General features: G+C 38.3%; 1 protein-coding gene and 3 pseudogenes across 6 annotated transcripts; all 4 read left to right on the forward strand.

The window, feature by feature from the left end:
• The first annotated feature begins 1908 nt into the window (after positions 1-1908).
• Positions 1909-4927, forward strand: LOC106931017 (cornifelin homolog A-like). 4 transcript variants are annotated; one of them, XM_015008925.2, is made up of 5 exons: positions 1928-2045; positions 2553-2588; positions 2717-2833; positions 3528-3682; positions 4406-4927. In XM_015008925.2, the coding sequence occupies exons 3-5, from the start codon at positions 2728-2730 to the stop codon at positions 4523-4525; spliced, it is 381 nt and encodes a 126-aa protein (XP_014864411.1). In that variant the 5' UTR covers positions 1928-2045; positions 2553-2588; positions 2717-2727; the 3' UTR covers positions 4526-4927. The 4 variants fall into 4 exon arrangements, with proteins under 4 accessions (XP_014864409.1, XP_014864410.1, XP_014864411.1 ...); XM_015008926.2 differs by having other exon boundaries at positions 1933-2040; XM_015008923.2 differs by lacking the exon at positions 2553-2588 and having other exon boundaries at positions 1909-2045.
• A 4781-nt stretch (positions 4928-9708) lies between these two features.
• LOC106931022 (UDP-glucuronosyltransferase 2B31 pseudogene) lies at positions 9709-14353 on the forward strand (annotated as a pseudogene). The gene is made up of 2 exons (XR_015766227.1): positions 9709-9762; positions 11191-14353. The product of XR_015766227.1 is annotated as a UDP-glucuronosyltransferase 2B31 pseudogene (transcript).
• Positions 14354-14440: 87 nt separating this feature from the next.
• On the forward strand, positions 14441-16323 carry LOC106931015 (UDP-glucuronosyltransferase 2B15 pseudogene; annotated as a pseudogene).
• Positions 16324-17507: 1184 nt separating this feature from the next.
• On the forward strand, positions 17508-20701 carry LOC106931023 (UDP-glucuronosyltransferase 2B31 pseudogene; annotated as a pseudogene). Its single transcript, XR_015766163.1, has 2 exons — positions 17508-17568; positions 18765-20701. The product of XR_015766163.1 is annotated as a UDP-glucuronosyltransferase 2B31 pseudogene (transcript).
• Positions 20702-22122: the final 1421 nt, after the last annotated feature.

The following is a 22122-nucleotide window of genomic DNA, read 5'->3' on the forward strand; positions in this document are numbered from 1 at the left end:
CAAACCCCATATGGGGCAATTCATGTGTAAGGTCTTTCAGACAATCAATACTTCAAAATAAATAAGGGTTCAAAAATAAAATCAACACTTCAAAATAAATAAGGGTTCAAAAATAAAATCAACACTTCAAAATAAATAAGGGTTCAAAAATAAAATCAACACTTTACAATAAATAAGGTTTGAAAAATAAAATCAACACTTCAAAATAAAAAATGGTTCAAAAATAAAATCAACACTTCAAAATAAAAAATGGTTCAAAAACAAAATCAACACTTCAAAAAAAAAAAAAAAATCAATGGTGTCTGTTCAGTCCATAAACTAAGCCTGGGATCAAAAGATGTATTGAAGCCATTTCACTTTTGGTTGAAATGGCACGTTAAATTCAAGTCTCCATTACAGACCAGAGAAAACTAAAGAGAATGCAACGTTGTGTTAATCCATTTGAGGAGCCGGTAGTTTATCTGGAGCCTTCTGGGTTCACGTTACCCAGGAGAGCGGCGATCTGTAGGACGTAACATCGGAGAAGCCAAACCACGCAAAAAAAAAAAAAAAAAAATCCTGGTAAAAGCGCACACCGGACCGCGCAGGGTAAAACACTCAGAGTTCAGCTGGTCTGTTTGGATCAGACAGATCCAACTGACTGATGAATTAACGCAGATTTTTCTGCAGATGGGAACCAGGAGGAAGTGCGTTTAGACTCCAGCGGGTGAAGTGATGCAAATTTAAGTGAAGTCACTTAATTTAATTTATTAAAGTTATAGGGGCCTCAGTCAGTGGTTTTTGTCACTATGGAGAAAAATGTAGATGCATTTATCTGTTTAATCTGTGATGGGATCTGGATTCACGGTTAATATTAACTAAACTGCATAAAATGCGACTAAATAGCCGATGTTAATATGATTATAATTTCACGGATAAAAATAGTACATGACCGATTTTTTTTTTTTTTATGTTGTCGGTCAAGATAAGGATAACAAAAAAAAGTCTAGCGCGACCTGCCGCCCTGACACCAACTCACACACATCTTCATTCACAGTCTTACTTGTAAATTGATGTTTCTTTTCTTGGACATTTTGATGTTAGCTTGTTGATGTCTCAGTTTTATTCGCTGGGAAAATCAATAAGCAGCTTGAGGTGACTCTGCTGCTCTCTAGTGGCGAGAAGCCGTAATGTTGGCTAGTAACAATCGGAATGCATTGTGGGAGATGTAGTTTGTAGTCAATTCGTGCTCAAAACCTATTGTAAGTCAATGTCGGCCTATAAAATGCTGGGGAGAGGAGGGGGGGAAACAATAAAATGACATGGCGGGCCACATGTGGCCCGCAGGCCTTGAGTTTGACACATGTGTGTTAGAGCGTAGAGCTAGCAGCAGCGTTAGCTGCAACAGACCCAACACGTAGTTTGAAAAGTAGCTTTCTGTTTTATAACAAATATATATTTTTCAGAAAGACTGACATGTTAAACTGGCTGTTTCATAAAAGATGTTTGCAAATAAGCATTAAACTGACTTATTGCACTATTTTTGTCATTTTTAGCAAGCATTTTAAAAAGTCAGAAATATTCAAAATTGCTGGAAAAGACCAGTTTAAGTGTTGACTAATAGCTGTAATACATTTCTATCCAATAGCTTGCAGTATCAAGCTACTTTAGGTGGGATTATTTTTGATGCACTGTTCAGCACAAATATGCAAACTGCTTCTTTTCGAACAACTACAAACAAAACATCAGCACTGATGTGAGAACACAATGACGTAACGGATAACCTGCTTTTATCACTGTTGTAGATGCCATGGTGGTGGAGGACATTGCTTTCCACTATCAGACATGTTTAACAATGAAAACAGTAAAATAGGTTAAAGGTGTGGCTATTTAAAAAGAACAAGATCTCTGAGATTACAGTTAAAAATACTTTGACTGCCTCATTGTCTGACATTGGGCTGTCATTTTGATGATCGCTCTCCAGCTGGACAAACCAGTCGTCAAGAGGCTTCCTCTGCCATGTTTTCTAGCTTCTCAGGTGTAAGACTTTCTGGACCACAGGTGAGGTAAGACTCAGAGACTAACCTTAAATTTCTGAATCAGGTTTAGGCTTTAGATTATTTCTGTGTGTTTTGGATTAATACTTGGCACATCTGCATCTTGTTTGGTAATAAAAACCCTTCAGAGAGCAGAAGTAGATCACACCACAACAACATGTTTTCTCTAGATAAAGAGTATTTTACTTTGTAGAAACATTTCAGTAGTTACAACCCAACACATTTAAAACTATAAACTAAAACAAACCGCATTTTTTAAACTCTTTTATGCAAAAACGCAGCCATGCTGGGTATTGAGTATCCAAAAGCGACCCAAACCAACCCCCGTGAAAATGTTTCCCACAAACTGTTGGGTTTGTGGGAAACAGTTGTTGAACTGTTTGTGCCAACTACCCTCAAAGGGTAATTATGTTTTCAAATAAAGCCAGGTTGGTTTGGGTTGCTTCTTTTAAAAACATTAAACTGCTGAAAACTGATGTTTTTCTTTTTACCTCATCTGATGTTAACATTTGTTAGGTTATCTGAAACATTAAAGAGATAACAGAACAAAAAGTAAGCTCCATTATGTTCTCTAGAAATATAAAGTATGTCTGCCATTTATTGAGTTAGTCTGCGTCATGTTGAGTAAAATGTATTTAGAAACTTAGGGCTGTTATTTCCTTTTTATTTCCTTTTGTCAGGAGCTGCAGACATGTCTGCTGACGTTCAGGCGGCCCAACCCCGGGCGTTCACCATGACCTCTGCGTCCAAGCAGTGGTCCTCTGGCATCTGTGACTGCTGCCAGGACCGCTCGCTCTGTGAGTACCAGTCAATAAGAACAACCTCTAGCTCAGCATGTTGAACAAGCTGAAGATTTTAGAGCCTTAAAACCCATAAACCAGAATATAAACAGAATGGTAACACATGATGCCAATCAGGTTTTGTCCTCTAGAGTCAACTTGAGCAGAAAGCAGAAGTTATTTTACCGCATCGGTTTCTTTTCTCTGACAAAACTTGGTTTCTGATAAAATTGTTAATAAAGATACAGAATGAAAGATCAAACCACGAGAAGACAGAGGGCAAATAATGAGCTTTTTAATTTCTAACCACATCAATACAAACGTTGAATTTGGGACGTCAAACTGAAAGTATCAAAAGTCTGAGGAGAAAACGGAGAAAAAGGAGACCTCCAAAACTAAATAGCAAAGAGTGAAAGGACAAATGAAATGCTTCAGGATGGATGGATGGATGGATGAATGGTTTAATGAACGGATGAACCGATGGATGAACAAACTGATGGCTGAGTTGTTAGACAGACTATCTGCTGACTCAGCATCCTCCAGGCTGATCTGGAATCAGGGCGTCCATCTTTAGATGATAATCAACCCGTCCTCATGTGAGGACAGAAGCGTCTCGTCTCTGATCTCTGAAGTCACCTGTGACCTCCTGGGTTCACCCAGCAGCCTGACCTTTCACCCTGACATCATCAACCCGCCTGTCCTTCCTCTGCAGGTTGTTACACCTGCTGGTGTTTTCCCTGCTTCGCCTGCCAGACGGCCAAGGAGGCTGGAGAGTGTCTCTGTCTCCCCCTGCTGGACGCTTTCGGACTCATCCCGCCCATGGCCACTGCACTCCGGGCGTCAGTCCGCCACAGATACGGCATCGAGGTTTGTCATTATAATGATATCTGTGACTTTTTGTTTGTCTAATCCAGTTAGTTTTAATTAGTTTTTAGAGTGTGTCTGCTAGTTTTTATTAAATATTGTTTGGATTCAGTTGAGTTTTTATTAGTTTTTTCATATTTTGTTTTTCTTTCATAAAGGTCAAAGTATTGTGATTAGGCATCAGCTGGGTAATGAATATTCAACACAAGACACCATTAAAACATTTTATTTAATTATTGTTGAAAAACAAACTGTTTTTTTTCTCCCAACTTTTACTGCCGCCATTTTGCGGACTATGCCACCAGGTGGATTATGGGATGCCGTAAAATGCCCACAACAGACACAAAAATTTATTTCACATCAGTTCGAAATGCTAATAAACAGATTAATAAACACAAAACAACAAATATTAAATTCATAATTTCAGTATGAATTAATTAGTTTCATAAACTCATGAATTATTTGCCGTTTTTATTGATTCCAGGTGATGGAAATATTCTCCCAGTTTCAGTTTTTGTTATGTTCTTAGTTTTAGTTAACTATAGTGACCTTGAACTCATCCAACCTCTTTATTAGTTTGTTTATTTGCAGAAAAGAGTCAAAATGTTCCCCAGACGGCGGCAGTGTTTATCTGACCTCAGATCAGTCTGAAACCTGTTCCAGCTCACATCTTGAACTTCTTTAAACTCTTTCTGCTGTGCGGATTTTACATTTTGTTCTCCCCAGGGAAGCGTTTGCAGCGACTGTGTGTATGCGAGCTTCTGCGGGCCCTGCACCTGGTGTCAGATATCCAGAGAGATTAAGACGAGACAAAACCCGGTGGTGTTTGTCAGCACGGCCATCTGATCAGAACTAATGGTCCGCTCCCTCATCAACAACCCGAGAAGCTGACGTCACAGCCGTGATCACAGAGACGGCACCCAAAGAGTTGCCACGCTTGATTGGATTGAGAGAGAGGGTTAGGGTTTCCAGGAACATCTGATTGAACATTGAGTGAAAAGGAACAAAGGATGGAAAATAGGGAAATATTTAACTATCAGCCATCCATCCACACACTTTTTTCTCTTCATTGTAGAAAATACTGATTTCTTCCACACATTTTCTTTTGTTTACCATTTTTATGTAATGGTTGAACAAATATGCATGTATATCTGGAAATATAAGGCCTATTCTATGTCTTTTAAGTTAAAAATATTCAATATGCAACTGAAACAGTTTATATTTCCTAATAAAGACTGGAAAAAAATAGTTATGTTTCCATCAAGGTTTATTATGCACACACTAATACTATGTCCAACCCTACTGACTTCCCCGAGTCAGACCAACATTACATTGGCATTTCAATATCTTCCATCCAGGCTTCTAAGGACCCGAAGGTGACAAACCCTCAACCCTACCTCCAACCCTATAGACAAACCTCCAACCCTACCTAAAACCCTATAGACAACTCCCCAACCCTACCTCCAACCCTATAGACAAACCTCCAACCCTATCTCCAACCCTATAGACAACTCCCCAACCCTACCTCCAACCCTAACCCTAACCTCCAACCCTATCTCCAACCCTATAGACAAACCCCCAACCCTACCTCCAACCCTATAGACAACTCCCCAACCCTACCTCCAACCCTATAGACAAACCTCCAACCCTATCTCCAACCCTATAGACAAGCCCCAACCCTATAGACAAACCCCCAACCCTACCTCCAACCCTATAGACAAACCTCCAACCCTATAGACAAACCCCCAACCCTACCTCCAACCCTTTAGACTCCCCTGAGTCATACCGACATGACATCAATCTCAGTAGCTTTGGACTGTCTTACTTCCAGATTTCTGAGGTCCCCCAAATGCTGCCAACTGCTGAGGCTGATGTTAGGCTGTACTTAGTTTTTTGAGTGATGGTGCCAGAGACTTGTGGGAGTTTGGTGTGTTTCACTTAACAGTAAACACCTGTAACCAAGTCACAGTTCATGCATGGCGTCTGAATCAGCTGTGTGAAGAGCGACATGTGAGCTGAACTGATCCGATTCATGATGCCGAACAATTAGAGGAAGGAAAAGCCTCTGAGCTGGCGAGTGTCTCCAGGGAGCTTTGCTCACATATCTGGGCTCGGTGTCAAACTTTGTGCAAGGTGTGGTGAAAATGGAAAGAGCCTCGTGAGGAAAACAGTAATGATTGTTTTTATTTGCAGGCCTTCCTTTGATTGAGTAGTCGCCATGGCAACAAATGTGTCCAAGTGCTTCAGTCTCCAGTACTTTGTTGAGACTTTAATGTGTGAAAATGTCTCATTGGACGACAAAAACTTCCTACAGAAGAAATTGGTGATTAGAAGGAAGTTTAACAATGTTTACCTAGTAAATTGTACATTTCATAAAATTAGAGATGCATCATAATAAAACAGTTCAATGAAACTAAAAGGTAGTTTTTGCAGTGCAGAGTTTTATCAGTTTGTTCTTGGTTTAATCTTAAAGTTGATGTGAAGGAATTTTATCAACTTTCTATTTTGGGAGTTGCGCCGCCTCTCCAGCAGAGGGCGGCGTCACAAATCAGCAGATTAGTTTCAACTTGTTGGGCCTTATCTGTGGATAAGATGAGATTTTAAACATATCCTCACGAAAAACAACAAAAAACACATCCTTTACAGTTGTTTTATAGATGCAGTGATATAAAAAATCTGTTTTATTTTTGCTTCTCTGACCCACATATTTCAGATAATCAAACCATTTTAAAATCAGATAAATATAACCAGGGTAAACACAACATGAAGTTTCAAAAGTAAGAATTTCAAATACTAAGTAAGAAAAAAAGCAATCTGGACACTTTTATTTTCACAATTGATTTTATTCAAGTCAAGTCAGAACAAAAACAGAAGAGTCAGATTAGGGGTGTCCAAAGTGTGGGTCGTGGGCCATTTGTGGCACTTGGAATGATTTTATATGGCCTTCGACCTCAGTTCAGAAATGGTACAAATTTAGTTAAGTGATGCACTTTAAAGAAATTAGAGTGAAACTTTCATGAATCAAAAAATGATGCAGACAAATTAATCTTTAATTAACCAGAATTTTTGGGTTTCATTTTTATAAATCCAGAAATATTTAGAGGCACTTATGTAAATTAAATGTTTTCTTTTTTAGAGTTCTAATTGTGGGGAATATATCTATATTTATTTCTCTCCACTTAGAAATCAGACTGTAACATTTAATGAAAATATTTTGTATTTAGAGTATCTTTTTTACATACTTTTCTGCAGCCCAGTGTTGGATGGATGTAGTGATCCAAACATGAAACTGATTTTTAATGATGAAATTCATCCTTTAAGCCTGACTCATTGTTGAGAGGAGGAAGAGCTGCAGCCTTCAGAAGCAGCTCCCACTTCTTCTCTGAGCTGCGGCTATTTTTACTTCTTATGCAAAATGTCAGCTTTCTTCCTGCTCTGACTGTTTGTGGATTATTTTATGCCATCTAGATTTGATCTGAAACTTTGGATTCTACATGCACAAACTATCTATGCTGTTTCTGAAAACTATTTGTTCCTACAGAGAATAAATAATGACGCCACTTAAAGTGAAAACCGAGTAGTTTATATATTTAGTGGAAGACTTGTAATAACTGGTTCCATTTATTTCAGTAACTATTTTTGAAAAAAAAAAAGCTTTACTACATTATGCTTTTTATTTTTACTTGATTAATAATTTTTTTTTATAAAGTATTGCTATTCTTATTTGAGTAAAATTTCTGGATACACTAGAAAAACACAAAAACTTGCTAAAAGATTATTGTTATCAAGGCAGACTATTTAACTTATGACATTTTTCCCATAAGTGAAATAACATGCTATTGGAACTAGAACTTTTTTCATCAATATTAAGGAATCATTGACTTAAAACAAGCTGCTATATTTTGCTGAAAATTTTCTTATGTTAGTTTTGTCTTATTTCAAATGTTTTGCACTGGAAAATAGACTATTTTTAGTCTTAAAAACATGTAGAAACTTTTGCTTGAGTACAAAACTGCTATTTTTCTCTAATTTTTGGTGGTGGGGGGGGTTGGATGTTTATTCCCATTTCCATCCACTAGAGGGCGCTCAGTACCAGTTCCTGCTGTAAGGGGGAAAAACCCTCCACTGAAACATCTGCTTAAAAAACTGAACTGCATGACTAAAACCGATTACATTACACCACATTTTGACATTTCTAGTTACATTTTAAACTTTTAAACAGTAAATAACACCTACATGCTGACTATTTTCTTCATGGATGTTCTTTTTAAACTGATTTAAATCAGTAGTTATATTTACTCAGATTCACTTGGGAAAAAATGTACTTTTAGGAGTATATTTACTAAGCTGTACTTGTTACTTTTACTAGAGTGATTTTATTATGTATTGCTGCTCTTAATTTAGTAAATGTTCTGACTTCTCTATCCACTGTAACTTCAATGAATGAAGAACAAACATGTTTTAACCAAAAATTCACCAGACACACACCTGCAGATTTTATTAAAGTTCCATATTGATCTAGAAAAATGTGTCTTTTGCCCAATTTTGTTATCTATATGAATTATTTTCATTTTGGTTCCACATAAATTTATATTTGTATTGGTATGATTATATAATTCTTAAATATTAAATAATTGTATCAATTACTCAGGACTTGAGTTATCTTCAAATACTTTTTTACTGTTGAGTAATTTCTTGGCTACTTTTTTCTTTTATGTTGTACTAGTTCTCTTACTGACTACAATTTTCTATGCTTCCTTCACAGTAACTTGAAATATCTGCATAAGTTTCATTTCTTAAAAAAATCAGCATAGCTTTAATAATTCCTAAAATTACAGTAACTATGCATCCTAAACCTGTATGATGAAATATGTTATTGCTAGCTTCTCCTCAGGGTTAATAGTTAACCGTAATGTTGTAAAACCTTTACAGCAGCCACTGTTTTATGATCTGATCACCTTTGTCCCACTCTTGTTGTGGTTTGTGTAAATCCTCAGAGGGCAAGTGAGCGAGGGGAGGGAAAGGCTGCGGCTCGCTGATATGACTGAGCTGGGACTTGATCTAACGCCGTAATCACGAACACCCGTGTTATTTTCCCTCCTCTGTATGACCTTGCTGCTTCCTCCTTCACTCTTTCCCTGCCACTCCCGTCTCTCTCACTCTCTGGCCGTTTTCCAGCCTGGACTTTTCCTCCTGTCGACCTGAAATTCGGAAGGTTTTTGTTGTGTTCCAGAAGCATTGTTTGTGTGCAACCAAAAAGGATGTAAGAGTTGATTTGGATTCAGTGACCGGTTTGGAAAAATACAGAAATATAACCGTGCAGCAGGGCAGGCCAAATATTAGATAGGGTCTGGGGGCAGAACTTGATTTGAGGCCCCTCTTCCTTTTCAGAACATCTCTACCACTAAAATTGTCCCAGAATCTGGGAAAGGAGGTTAAGTTACATTTTCTGAGTTCCCTTTGATTAATGTTGACTGAAAAACAATAAATTTTAGTCTACAGTCCAATTTTTCTTTATTTACCTTTATTATCCCACTGCAATGTATTGTTTTCATCCTGTAAAGCACTTTGAACTGTCTTGTTGCTAAAATGTGCTAAACAAATAAACTTGCCTCCTGTTCTTTTTGTGCTAAGTTCATGTACATCATGTTGCTAACCAATGCAGTTTTCATGATAAGTGTTTGTGTCTTACCTTTAACACAAAGACTGGACTTTGTTTCATTCAAGGTGTGTAAAAACTGAGTTGTGTGCAAATGGCTTCAAACTGAACAGGCTGAGTGGGGAAAGAACATGAAACAATGTTACATTTACAATGTAAATTAAATTTATTCACCAATTTTAAAGGGAAATTGGTGAATAAATTCATTGTACTGCTATGTTCACATGAGTAATATTTGATGTTAAACATGTCATGAACTCTGATGACTTCACCTTTAATCTACAAACTGGACTTTGCATTACAAACTGAGGTCATCTTTTTTCAAAAGCTCTGCTGTCTGCAAATAAGTATCAAATATTATCCTGGCTCACCAAGGACTGGCAGCACAAATTATACTCTGGGAATCGGGTTCAACAACAGTCAGGTGAGTTAATTAACAAACCCTTTATATGTATAAACAAACAGCACTAAAACTAAACTGAGTACTGATCAGTTATGCTTTAAAATGTACTATTTTCCATATTCACTGGTGTGCATATGTATATGTGTGCTGTGTTTCTTTATTGTCAATTTAAAAAATGTAACAATTACACAAATGTAAGAAGGAACCAGAATATTTTAAAAAATACACACACATACTGGTTTTTGACACTGTTTATGACCCATGAAAAGGAGGTGCATTATAGACACAAATGTGTTTATATAGTCTTAGTTAATAAATTAGGATAATTTTGAAAAGTTAATTTTTGTATTAACTAAATTCACTAGAAATACATTATATAGATCAAGGTTGTTCAAAGTGAGGTTTGCGGACCTTGCTTTTTTTGCGGTCCACCAGACAACAATTTAGGAATTAATTAAGTTAGGACAAAGCTACAACTTTAAAATGTAAATCACAAAGTGATAACTTTTTTCAAGCCTTTGGGTTTCTTTCTGTTGTCATGGTAACTAGGACCACAGGTACTCATTGACATGCTCTATAATTATACCATGGTGCATCTTAATATGCTTTTAATTGCTCTATTCAAACTTGGCTGAATACACCAAGTGTCTTCAAACAAAAACTGACCTAAATTTAGATTTTACTGCTGAGAATTGACAAAATAGGTTTTCACTTCCTTCATACTAATCCATTTGAGTTACAGAGTAACAACAGTGCACCTATATGACTAAAGGCAGGTAACCTAGATTTGTTCCAAGTGAAAGTAAATGAGATAACAGATAAGTTACTCAGTTTACAGCTGTTTTACCAGTTTTGGCTGTGTGCAACTTCCCTCCTTTATGGGGATCTCGATAAAATATTTGTAATTTGATAGTTCTGATCTCACGTACAAGATAGATAAACAAACGCTTGTCAAAACAATTCATATAAGTGAATTTTTAAGTTTGTTTAATTAACACCCTTGGTTTGTTCATGTAAGCATTTTTCTACCTCATTTGTTAATTTGTTGTTTACTTGTCACTTACTCAAAGTGTCTGAAAAAAGACATGAGAGGAAACAGAACTGCCCTGTAAAAAGATTTCATAATAAGAGCATGAATATAAACATCTAACAACTTGAATTCTTAACAGTCAAACTTCAACATAGAACACAACTTTGTTCAAGTAAATTAGCACTTTAGAAATTATATGGAAACATTTAATTGGGGGAAGTGCACTAAGCATTTTTAAAGTTTGCAAATAAGCTAAAATCAAAACAAGTAATTAGCTCAGCAATTAGCGCATTAGTGGAAGTGTGTCCACTTCTACATGTCATTAAAATATAATAGACCTATAGAACAAATGTGCTACTATTTGACTTTTAAGGTTAGCTAACAATTTTTTTTTCATTTTGTGCCTTTTTTCCCCTCAGGAAATGTCCACCACTGCCTCTATATTCCTGGCACTTCTCTGCTTCCTGTTACCCCCATCCACTTCCTGTGGAGGCAGCAAGATCCTGGTGGTGCCTGTTGATGGCAGCCACTGGATCAACATGAAAATAATTCTTGAAGAGCTTCACTCCAGAGGCCATCAAATCACAGTTCTACGCTCTGCCAAGAGCTGGTACATCCCCAGTAACTCCTCCATTTATACCTCCATTAATGTCCCAATGTTGGAGGATGAGGCAGACAGAGACTTTTACATTACAATGATCCAGGATGTCATGTATCGACGAAGCTATCCAAATTTTATACGCACGTTTTATCAACAGTACTTGCTCACATCTGCCTTAGGAGATGGTCATATGATTCTGGCAAAGTCAGCTGGTAAAATTTTGGAGGATGTTGTGCTAATGAAGAGGTTACGGGATACTAAGTTTGACTTGGTATTGACAGACCCAGCACTTCCTGTAGGGGTGATTCTTGGTGGTTACCTCAAACTGCCAATGGTCTATAATGTCCGCTGGATCAATACAGGAGAAGGTCATCTAACTATCGCTCCCTCTCCTGTCTCCTATGTTCCTGTTTCTGGAAGTGAACTTCATGATCAAATGGATTTTCAGGAGAGAATTAAGAATATGTTGCATTATCTATACAGTGTTTATGAACAGTACTTCATCATTAACCCAGCCTACACTGATCTCTTCCAGAAATACTTCCCTCCTGGGACTGACTTGGTGTCTTTGGAGCTCTCAGCTGATATCTGGCTTTTCAGAGCAGATTTTGTCTTTGAGTTCCCTCGACCCACCATGCCCAATATGGTTTACATAGGGGGGTTCCAGTGCAAGGAGGCCCAACCTCTGCCTGATGAGCTGGAGGCTTTCATGCAGAGCTCTGGAGAACACGGGGTGGTGATCATGTCACTGGGAACACTGGTGTCAGCTCTGCCTCATGGGATCACAGAAGACATTGCTGCTGCTTTTGCTGAGCTCCCTCAGAAAGTGATTTGGCGTTTTGATGGTGAAAAACCTTCAACTTTGGGAAAAAACACCAAGCTGGTGAAATGGCTTCCCCAGAAAGATCTCCTGGGACATCCTAAGACTAAAGTCTTCATAGCCCATGGAGGAACCAATGGCATGTATGAGGCCATCTACCATGGTGTTCCTGTTCTGGGTTTGCCCCTCCTATTTGATCAGTTTGACAACTTACTCCGACTGAAAGTTCGTGGAGCAGCTAGGGTGGTGGAGGTCCGATCACTGACCAAAGACAATTTCCTGGAGGCTCTAAAGGACATCTTGGAGAATCCGTCTTACCATAAAAACAGCCAACGTCTCTCTAAGCTACACCGTGACCGACCAATGTCTGCAATGGACACAGCCATCTTCTGGATAGAGTACGTCATTAGGAATAAAGGAGCCGCCCACCTGCGGTCCGCAGGTTTCGGCCTGCCTTGGTATTCCTACTTCTGCCTGGATGTAGCAGTCTTTCTTTTAGCCATAACTGGAACCTCCATCTGGGGTTTCATCTTTGTCTGTAGGTTACTCTGCTGCAGGAAGTCTACCAAGAAGGCAAAAGCAGAATAACTCTGAGGAAAGTAGAGTAATTCACTAAAGAAGTAACAACTTTATAGCAGGAATACATGTAGTTTAATACTGTCATGTTTTATGAAAACATTTCTGCCTCAAACACAAACTTGTTTTTAAATATTAAGACTCTTAACCTACAATTAAAATGTAATCAAGTTTCATTTTTGGACACAGACAAAGTCTTAAGACAGAAATAATTTAGCTGAAGATGTATGGAGAAAGCAAAGCACAAGTAATTATTTACCCATATGTATGTATGTATGTATGTATGTATGTATGTATGTGCAAGTTAATATCTGGGTATTACTTTTTATGTGGGTATTACATGCTCGAGTTCCACTTGGGTTGCTAGTTGACGCACTGGATTCAATCGGGGTTGCTAGGTAACGGCACAATGTGAACTAACAATCAGGAGGTTTTTGAAATGCTTATTTTATAGAGACCAAAAATTATAAACTTATTGCCAAAAAACAGCTTGATGTTTTGTTAAGCACTTGGGTTGTCTTTGGAAGCTAGCATCCATAGTTTTTCTTGTCTCCACTTTTGGGGTTACAACCAATCAGTGCCAAGGAAATCAATGCTGCTCCTGAATTGGGTGCTTTGCAAATGCCCCCTACATCCTGTACGTTCTATTAACTTATTTTATCTGGACATCAGGACAGAAGACACAGAATAGCACATGGTGTTCAAAGGAGCCAACTTGCTTTTTTTTCTGCCTCATACTCAGCTGTTCCTCTAGAAACAGGGAGAGGTAGCAACCAAAAATCAACATTTTTGAAACTTAACTTAAAGTCATAAAATAATGTCAAGCAAAAATATTTGTTCCAAATATATATATATATATATATATATATATATATATATATATATATTATATATATATATCTCAGTGATATAAAATAACCAGAGTACTTTAGAAAGGTTTATGGTATGTCACATAAACCTTTGCGATACCTTAATACAGGGGTGGGCAACTCCGAGGGCCTGTCTCCTGCAACTTTTAGATGTATCTCTACTTCAACACACCTGAGTCAAATAATGAGGTCATTAGCAGGCCTCTGGAAAACTTGACTGCACTTAGGAGGTGATTCACCTGCTGGATTCAAGTGTGTTGGACCAGGGAGACATCTAAGAGCTGCAGGACACTGGCCTTCGAGGACCAGGATTGCCCACCCCTGCCTTAATCTATACATTGGACTTTGTCTTATGAGCTAGGAGCATCTGTGTGTAAAAGCTGGGATGATTGCCAGTAAAAGAACACTAGCTCCTTGACGACTGACAGCTCAAGCAAGACTTTAGATCTGGTGAGCCATTTCACAAACTTTTACCTTAAATTAAAACACCTACCACCTTTTCTCTTAGCTTAAATGTAATATGTGTTCATTGTTGTCTTATTTTGTGGTAATCTTTGGTACACAAAACCTATTTTGGAAATATTTCTCCTCCATTAACAACCAGCAACTTTCAAGAAACCTAATTAATAATTGTGTTATGGATTTTGTGAATTATTGGAAGTTTGCTCAGATTTGAATATATGTTTATTTATAATTAAAGAAAATTGCTAACAGTGTGAAGGTTGTACAGACTAATTACATAATGTCAAATTAATTTTTGATTGTTTTATTTGCTTTTTCGGTTTCTTCTAAAAATCAAATGGTATAACACATTACCATAAATATCTTGGCTTTTGGTGCTTCTGAGCCGAGATCTCAGACACATGGCCACTAATTCCCATTGTTTCTTGTGACATCTAGTGGAAAAAAAATGGCACAATCATAAGGAGGTATTCTAGTCCATGGCTCCCTTATGTTGGAAAAACTTTTTTTTTCTTCCTTTGCAGAAAATGTCCAACTCTGTCTCTGTAATCCTGGCAGTCCTCTGTTTCCTGTTGCTCAGACCCTCTTACTGTAGAGGCAGTAAGATCCTGGTGGTGCCTCTTGATGGCAGCCACTGGATCAACATGAAGATAATCCTTGATGAGCTTCACTCTAAAGGCCATGAAATTACTGTTATGCACTCTGCCAAGAGCTGGTACATCCCTACTAACTCCTCCACTTATACCTCCATTCATATTCCAACAGTTGGGGGAGACAGGAGTGTTTATAAAAAAATCCTGCTAGATGTTATGGTTCGTCGCAGCTATCCAACCTTCATACGCTCGTTTCACCAACAACAGTTGATCACAAATATGTTAGAGAACGCCCACGATATTTTGGCCAAATCTGCTGCTATAATTTTTGAGGACGAAGTGCTAATGAAGAAGATAAAGGACACCAAATTTGACCTCATGTTGACAGACCCTGCCTTCTCTTTAGGGGTTATTCTTGGTGGTTACCTCAAGTTGCCAATGGTTTTCAATGTCCGCTGGATCAATAATGGAGAGGGACATCAAACTATCGCTCCCTCTCCTGTTTCCTATGCTCCTGTTTCTGGAAGTGAACTTCACGATCAAATGGATTTTCAGGAGAGGATAAAGAATATGTTGCATTATCTATACAGTGTTTATGAACAGTACTTCATCATTAATCCAGCCTACACTGATCTCTTCCAGAAATACTTCCCTCCTGGGACTGACTTGGTGTCTTTGGAGCTCTCAGCTGATATCTGGCTTTTCAGGGCAGATTTTGTCTTTGAGTTCCCTCGACCCACCATGCCCAATATGGTCTACATAGGGGGGTTCCAGTGCAAGGAGGCCAAACCTCTGCCTGATGAGTTGGAGGCTTTCATGCAGAGCTCTGGGGAACATGGGGTGGCGGTCATGTCACTGGGAACACTGGTGTCAGCTCTGCCTCATGGGATCACAGAAGCCATTGCTGCTGCTTTTGCTGAGCTCCCTCAGAAAGTGATTTGGCGGTTTGATGGTGACAAACCTTCAACTTTGGGAAAAAACACCAAGCTGGTGAAATGGCTTCCCCAGAATGATCTCCTGGGACATCTTAAGACTAAAGTCTTCATAGCCCATGGAGGAACCAATGGCATGTATGAGGCCATCTACCATGGCGTTCCTGTTCTGGGTTTGCCCCTCCTATTTGATCAGTTTGACAACTTACTCCGACTGAAAGTTCGTGGAGCAGCTAGGGTGGTGGAGGTCCGATCAATGACCAAAGACAATTTCCTGGAGGCTCTAAAGGACATCTTGGAGAATCCGTCTTACAGTAAAAACATCCAACGTCTCTCTCAGCTACACCGTGACCGACCAATGTCTCCAATGGACACAGCCATCTTCTGGATAGAGTACGTCATTAGGAATAAAGGAGCCGCCCACCTGCAGTCCGCAAGTTTCAGCCTGCCTTGGTATTCCTACTTCTGCCTGGATGTGGCAGTCTTTCTTTTAGCCATAACTGGAGGCATCATTTGTGGCTCTGTCATGGCCTGTAAGATACTCTGCTGCAGGAAGTCTACCAAGAAGGCAAAAGCAAAATAACTATTTTTTCAGTAACAGTTAAATTTATTTTAGACACCGATAAGTAATGTATTGAGTAATGTTTTCTGCTCCATATTTTGTTTTGTTTTAAGAAAATAAAGCTCTTTACTGACAAACTCTAGTAAAATGTTTTTTTCTGAACAAATTCAGGTCAGAAAAACAATATTTTTAATTGTGGGTGATTTCTCGTTTAAACAGATATAATGTAACAATGCCTGAGAAAGCCTTGTTACCAGTAGCTGAGTAATAGTTTATTAATTAGACTCTGAAACTGAGTTGAAAAAGCTGAATGTTTTTTTTCTACATTACAAAAAAGTCTTTGAATCCTGATAACATTTTTAACTGCCCTAACAGCAGTGATAATTGTTGTCAGTTTACTCCAACATGTTAGCTCTTTTCTGATTATTCTTAATTTGGTGCTGATTATTATACGCCTAGATACAGATTTGCTTTTAACTTAACTAATTTCTTATTTGTTTAACTCTAATTAGCGGTTACCTTGGTTTAGATTTGCTACTAGTTTGACTCTGATTAGTTGTTAATGTGACCCTGTTTAGTTTGAGTTTAAAGATCTATTAGATTGAGTTTTATTAGTTTTTACTTTGACTCCAAATATAGTAGTTGCTAACTCCACCATGGTTAACTTTTTGCTGGATTCATATTAGCTATTGACTTGAATCTGATCCCATTTAGCTTTTAGCTGATGCAGAATCCTTGTTCCTTTGAAACTGAAGTTATGGGACCACAATGGTGGGTCATATGACTGGCACCAATTTTTATTGTAAGGTACTTTTGCAATAACAAGCTTTGAGAGAGAGCATAGTTTTCAGCTAGAGGTAGAAGAACAGTTATATGCTTTGGGTTCGCATTGTTCTTCATGAAAGTAATGGAAATATATTGCGTTTTGACACTGTCGTTTGCCCTTTATTTTAGTTAAGAAAACATATAATGGAACAGACAAACACCTTTAAAACAGGTCTTACAAAATAAAAATATTTTAGCTTGTGCTCATTATTTTACATGAATAACCATACAAAATGGAGTGATTAAAAATAACCTAAGATCCATTTACCAAACTGTGAATTATGGACAGCTGGAGAAAAACAAGTATCCTAAATGCATGCCGCCATGGTAAAGTTTTTAAGATGAACCTGGTTGGCTGAGGTCAGTCTCAAAGTATTACTGTGTTTGATAACAGCAGTAATCCTTTGAGACTGACCTTTAATCCATAAAATGGACTTTGATTGACAAGCTCTGGGTCTCTCCATGTAAAAACTGAGTTGAGTGTATAACACAATGCTAGTTCGTCGATTACAGGCAGCTCAAGTCAAACGTCTGGAATTGGATTTAATAACAATCAGGTTGTAACTTTGATTCATCTTTGCATGACAAAACAAATGAATCGAGGTACCTTTGATAATGATCTTAGTGTAAAATAAATGGGTTTAGTCTTTTATTCTTGTTATTGCTGCAGGTGTATACAGTCTCATCATGATTGCTATGTAATAGCTACAGATTGCAAAGTCCAGCAGATTTTTATGCAAATTATTCACACAAATATCTCTACGCATATTACAAACTGGTGACATAAATAACATTATTTTCAGGTTTTATATGGAGATCAGAAAATGCTTCACACTCACAGCATTCCTCAAAAAATATTTCTCTATATTTGCTGTGTAAAATCTCTTTCTTTTTCAGGCATTTTGTTGCCTGTTTTAATCTGGCCTTTCAAAGGGTCACTGCTCTACAGGTATTCTGGTTCATTCAACAAAATACCTAAATTATGGAGCAATATTGTTTTAGAGAGCAGTGAAATTATCCTGGCAACCCTTCCAAACAGTCACACTTGTTTAGTTGTTTTTTTCCATTTTAGCTTCTACATATTTTCTTTTTTTTCTGACTATTGTTGCAACAAATTGTTCATTGTCCAACAACACCTGGTCTACATCCAAAGAGACAATGGTAGAGCCAATGCAAAAGACAAACTTTTTGTAAAAACAAACCAAACTCAAAGCAATCAGGCAGTGGTAGATGTGGCCACTGGTCTATGCTAAGTGGGCACCGGAGATTTTCAGTTACAGACTAAATCTGGAGATACTGGAACCAAAGAGAAGAAATTAACAGAAGCTGGACAGCTTGGTGCCTTGGTGTTGTGACAGAACCCCACTAAACCAGTTGTTGTAATTGCTTAACATAGTAGAGGCAGACGGGCCAGTTTTCAAAGGTACAGTAAGAACCAAGCCAACTGGACAATCATGATATAAAGGTTGCTGAGATGTAGCGAATGGGTATTGGTAATTTTCATATTGGTGTTGGAAGACTGTCAACTGTCTTAATTGTGTTTCACTTGTGAATAACACATCTTTCTCATGGCAATCAGATTGTTTGGAGATGGTCTTATAAGTCTTCATAGATTCATTAGTTACAATTGCCTTGCCATTGTGTTTAAACAAACCTGTATGCCACAGTGCAGTAATTCACTCCAACTACTGCTTTTCAAAAGGTAGTTACACCAGCTGATGATTAACTACATTCTATTTTTTTCTTCCTGCAGAAAATGTCCAACTCTGTCTCTGTAATCCTGGCAGTCCTCTGCTTCCTGTTGCTCAGACCCTCTTACTGTGGAGGCAGCAAGATCCTGGTGGTGCCTGTTGATGGCAGCCACTGGATCAATATGAAGATAATCCTTGAAGAGCTTCACTCCAGGGGCCATGAAATTACCGTTCTAAGATCTGCCAAGAGCTGGTACATCCCCAGTAACTCCTCCATTTACACCTCCATTAATATCCCAATGTTGGAGGATGAGGCAGACAGAAGCTTTTACAATAAAATGCTGAAGGATGTCATGATTTGCCGCAGCTATCCCAGGTTTATAAGCACATTTTGCCAACAGCACTTGATTACGTCAATGTTAGGGAAGGGCCATGAGATTCTGGCCAGATCTGCTAACATAATATTAGACGACAAAGTTTTAATGAAGATCTTGCGGGATTCAAAGTTTGATCTCATGTTGACAGACCCAGCCCTTACCTTAGGGGTGATTCTGGGTGGTTACCTCAAACTGCCAATGGTCTTTAATGTCCGCTGGATTAATACAGGGGAAGGTCATCTAACTATCGCTCCATCTCCTGTCTCCTATGTTCCTATATCTGGAAGTGAACTTCACCATCAAATGGATTTTCAAGAGAGGACAAAGAATATGTTGCATTATCTATACAGTGTTTATGAACAGTACTTCATCATTAATCCAGCCTACACTGATCTCTTCCAGAAATACTTCCCTCCTGGGACCGACTTGTTGTCTTTGGAGCTCTCAGCTGATATTTGGCTTTTCAGAGCAGATTTTGTCTTTGAGTTCCCCAGACCCACCATGCCCAATATGGTTTACATAGGGGGGTTCCAGTGCAAGGAGGCCCAACCTCTGCCTGATGAGTTGGAGGCTTTCATGCAGAGCTCTGGGGAACATGGGGTGGTGGTCATGTCTGTAGGGACAATTGTGTCAGCTCTGCCATCTGAGATCACAGAAGCCATTGCTGCTGCTTTTGCTGAGCTCCCTCAGAAAGTGATTTGGCGACTTGAGAGTGAAAAACCTTCAACTTTGGGAAAAAACACCAAGCTGGTGAAATGGCTTCCCCAGAATGATCTCCTGGGACATCCTAAGACTAAAGTCTTCATAGCCCATGGAGGAACCAATGGCATGTATGAGGCCATCTACCATGGCGTTCCTGTTTTGGGTCTGCCCCTCCTATTTGATCAGTTTGACAACTTACTCCGACTGAAGGTTCGTGGTGCAGCTAGGGTGGTGGAGGTCCGATCACTGACCAAAGACAATTTCCTGGAGGCTCTAAAGGACATCCTGGGCAATCCGTCTTACCGTAAAAACATCCAACGTCTCTCTCAGCTACACCGTGACCGACCAATGTCTCCAATGGACACAGCCATCTTCTGGATAGAGTACGTCATCAGGAACAAAGGAGCCACCCACCTGCAGTCCGCAGGTTTCAGCCTGCCTTGGTATTCCTACTTCTGCCTGGATGTGGCAGTCTTTGTACTGGCCATAACTGGAACCTCAATCTGGGGTTTCATCTTTGTCTGTAGGTTACTCTGCTGCAAGAGGTCCAGCAAGAAGATCAAACCAGAGTAATTCATCTAGAAATTACTTCCGTTTTTATGAATATACTATTTTGCTACAGATTTCTGCTTGTAGCTAAACCAAAAACAACAAGCTGTGCAATATACCAACATTTCTGCCTCATATTCAGTGTTGCGTTAAGAGCATAAAACTAATCCAAACTGTATTTAAATGTTATTTCTGGACATATGAATTGAGAAAATTGAAGTGCTTTTGCAACTGATCTCTTGCTGCAACAAACATAAGTGTTTTTGCCGTATTCTTATTTGTCAAATCTGAAATTTTAAATTCTAATTGCTTACAAAACATGTATTGCGGAAGATTTTCTGTCCACAACTAATTAAAGATGTTGAATTTAATACTTTTTTTGAGCGTGGCAATTCTTTCACCCACATTACTTGATTCTTCAAGAGGTATTCTGAAGGTATTTCTTGTTCTCATCATCACAGGAACATAAATTAATTCAAATTACAGTACGAACTACTGTCTCTTCTGTATTAGTAATTTTGTTACTGATTAACAGAAGAGATCAAGCCTCCTTTCCTGTTTACACACAGTGAACTGGCATTAAATGCATAGCCATAATTGTGTGCACCAATTTAAAACGGACATATGAGAACAGAGAGCAGTGAAAACGTCAGTAAATGCATAAAGATAAGCTATGTAATTAGAAGAAACACCATGTCCGCAGAAGCAATAAAATCTTTGTAGCTTACCTTTTGTACACATATTGGACTTTGTCCCACAAGCTCAGACTTGCTGGTTTGAAATGTGAAGCAAGTGTCAAATACAATCCTGCTGCCTGACAACCGGCAGCTCAAGGCAAACATTTGGAACTGGACTCATCAAGATTCAGGTTTGATTTTTCAGTTTACCTGAAGAAAACACAACTTCATATTCATTTTCACTTTTTATGTTAATCTGAGTGGATTAAATATGTTTGGATTCTGACTACTCTCTTTTTTTTACATGGTTGTTAATGTATAATCAATATTTCATCATATTTAGAGTACAACAGATACACAAGCTGAAGACAAACATGAACATCAGAAGCTTATCAACGCAGAGGAGTGAAAAATGTATTAGTAATGTTCATGTTTTATATGGAGTTCTGAAAGTGGATACAGTATTTTTTGTTGTTTTCCAAGAAAATTGGAAAATATTTGCTTCTAAACTCTACAAGCCTTTGGATTTTATGTAGAGATAAACGACTACAAAAGGAAAAGTCAAAGATATCAATAAAGTTGATGAAAAAAAATTGTTTAGTTATTTTAATTCATCCAAACATTTTGGATGGTTTGTCTCAATGGCTGACATAAATTCATATCAACATTTTCTTGTTTTAGATCAAATAGAACTACTGGAATGATTTCTATCTGAAATTTTTGGATCAACCAGGGACATTTTTCCCTTCTTCTTAGTTTTTTATTTGAAAAGTTGGCATAAACTAAAACTATTCTGGCTTTATATAATTTTGGGAGCCCAGGTGATGAAGTCATTGCCCAGTCAGGTGATGACTCCTCACCTGACTGGGCGATGACTTGATGAGACTTTATAAGTGTGCATGTTTCGGCAGGGCCACACAGACAGGGCATGTCCTGTTACCAGGGTTTTTTGTGTTGTTGTGGGAACTGACAGGCTGAAGGGACAAGCCCTCTCTTCCTCACATCCTCCTGAGCATGTGAAGACCAAGGCAGGGTTCAATTATTTTTCTTACATTCCTCTCGTAAGAGAACTGTCAACGGTCTTTAATGTTTCCTGAAACAGAATACTCTGTATT

The sequence above is a fragment of the Poecilia mexicana genome, unplaced genomic scaffold (genome assembly GCF_051168715.1).
Source record: "Poecilia mexicana isolate PSO_F unplaced genomic scaffold, ASM5116871v1 scaffold_18, whole genome shotgun sequence".
NCBI classification, from domain to species: Eukaryota; Metazoa; Chordata; class Actinopteri; order Cyprinodontiformes; family Poeciliidae; genus Poecilia; species Poecilia mexicana.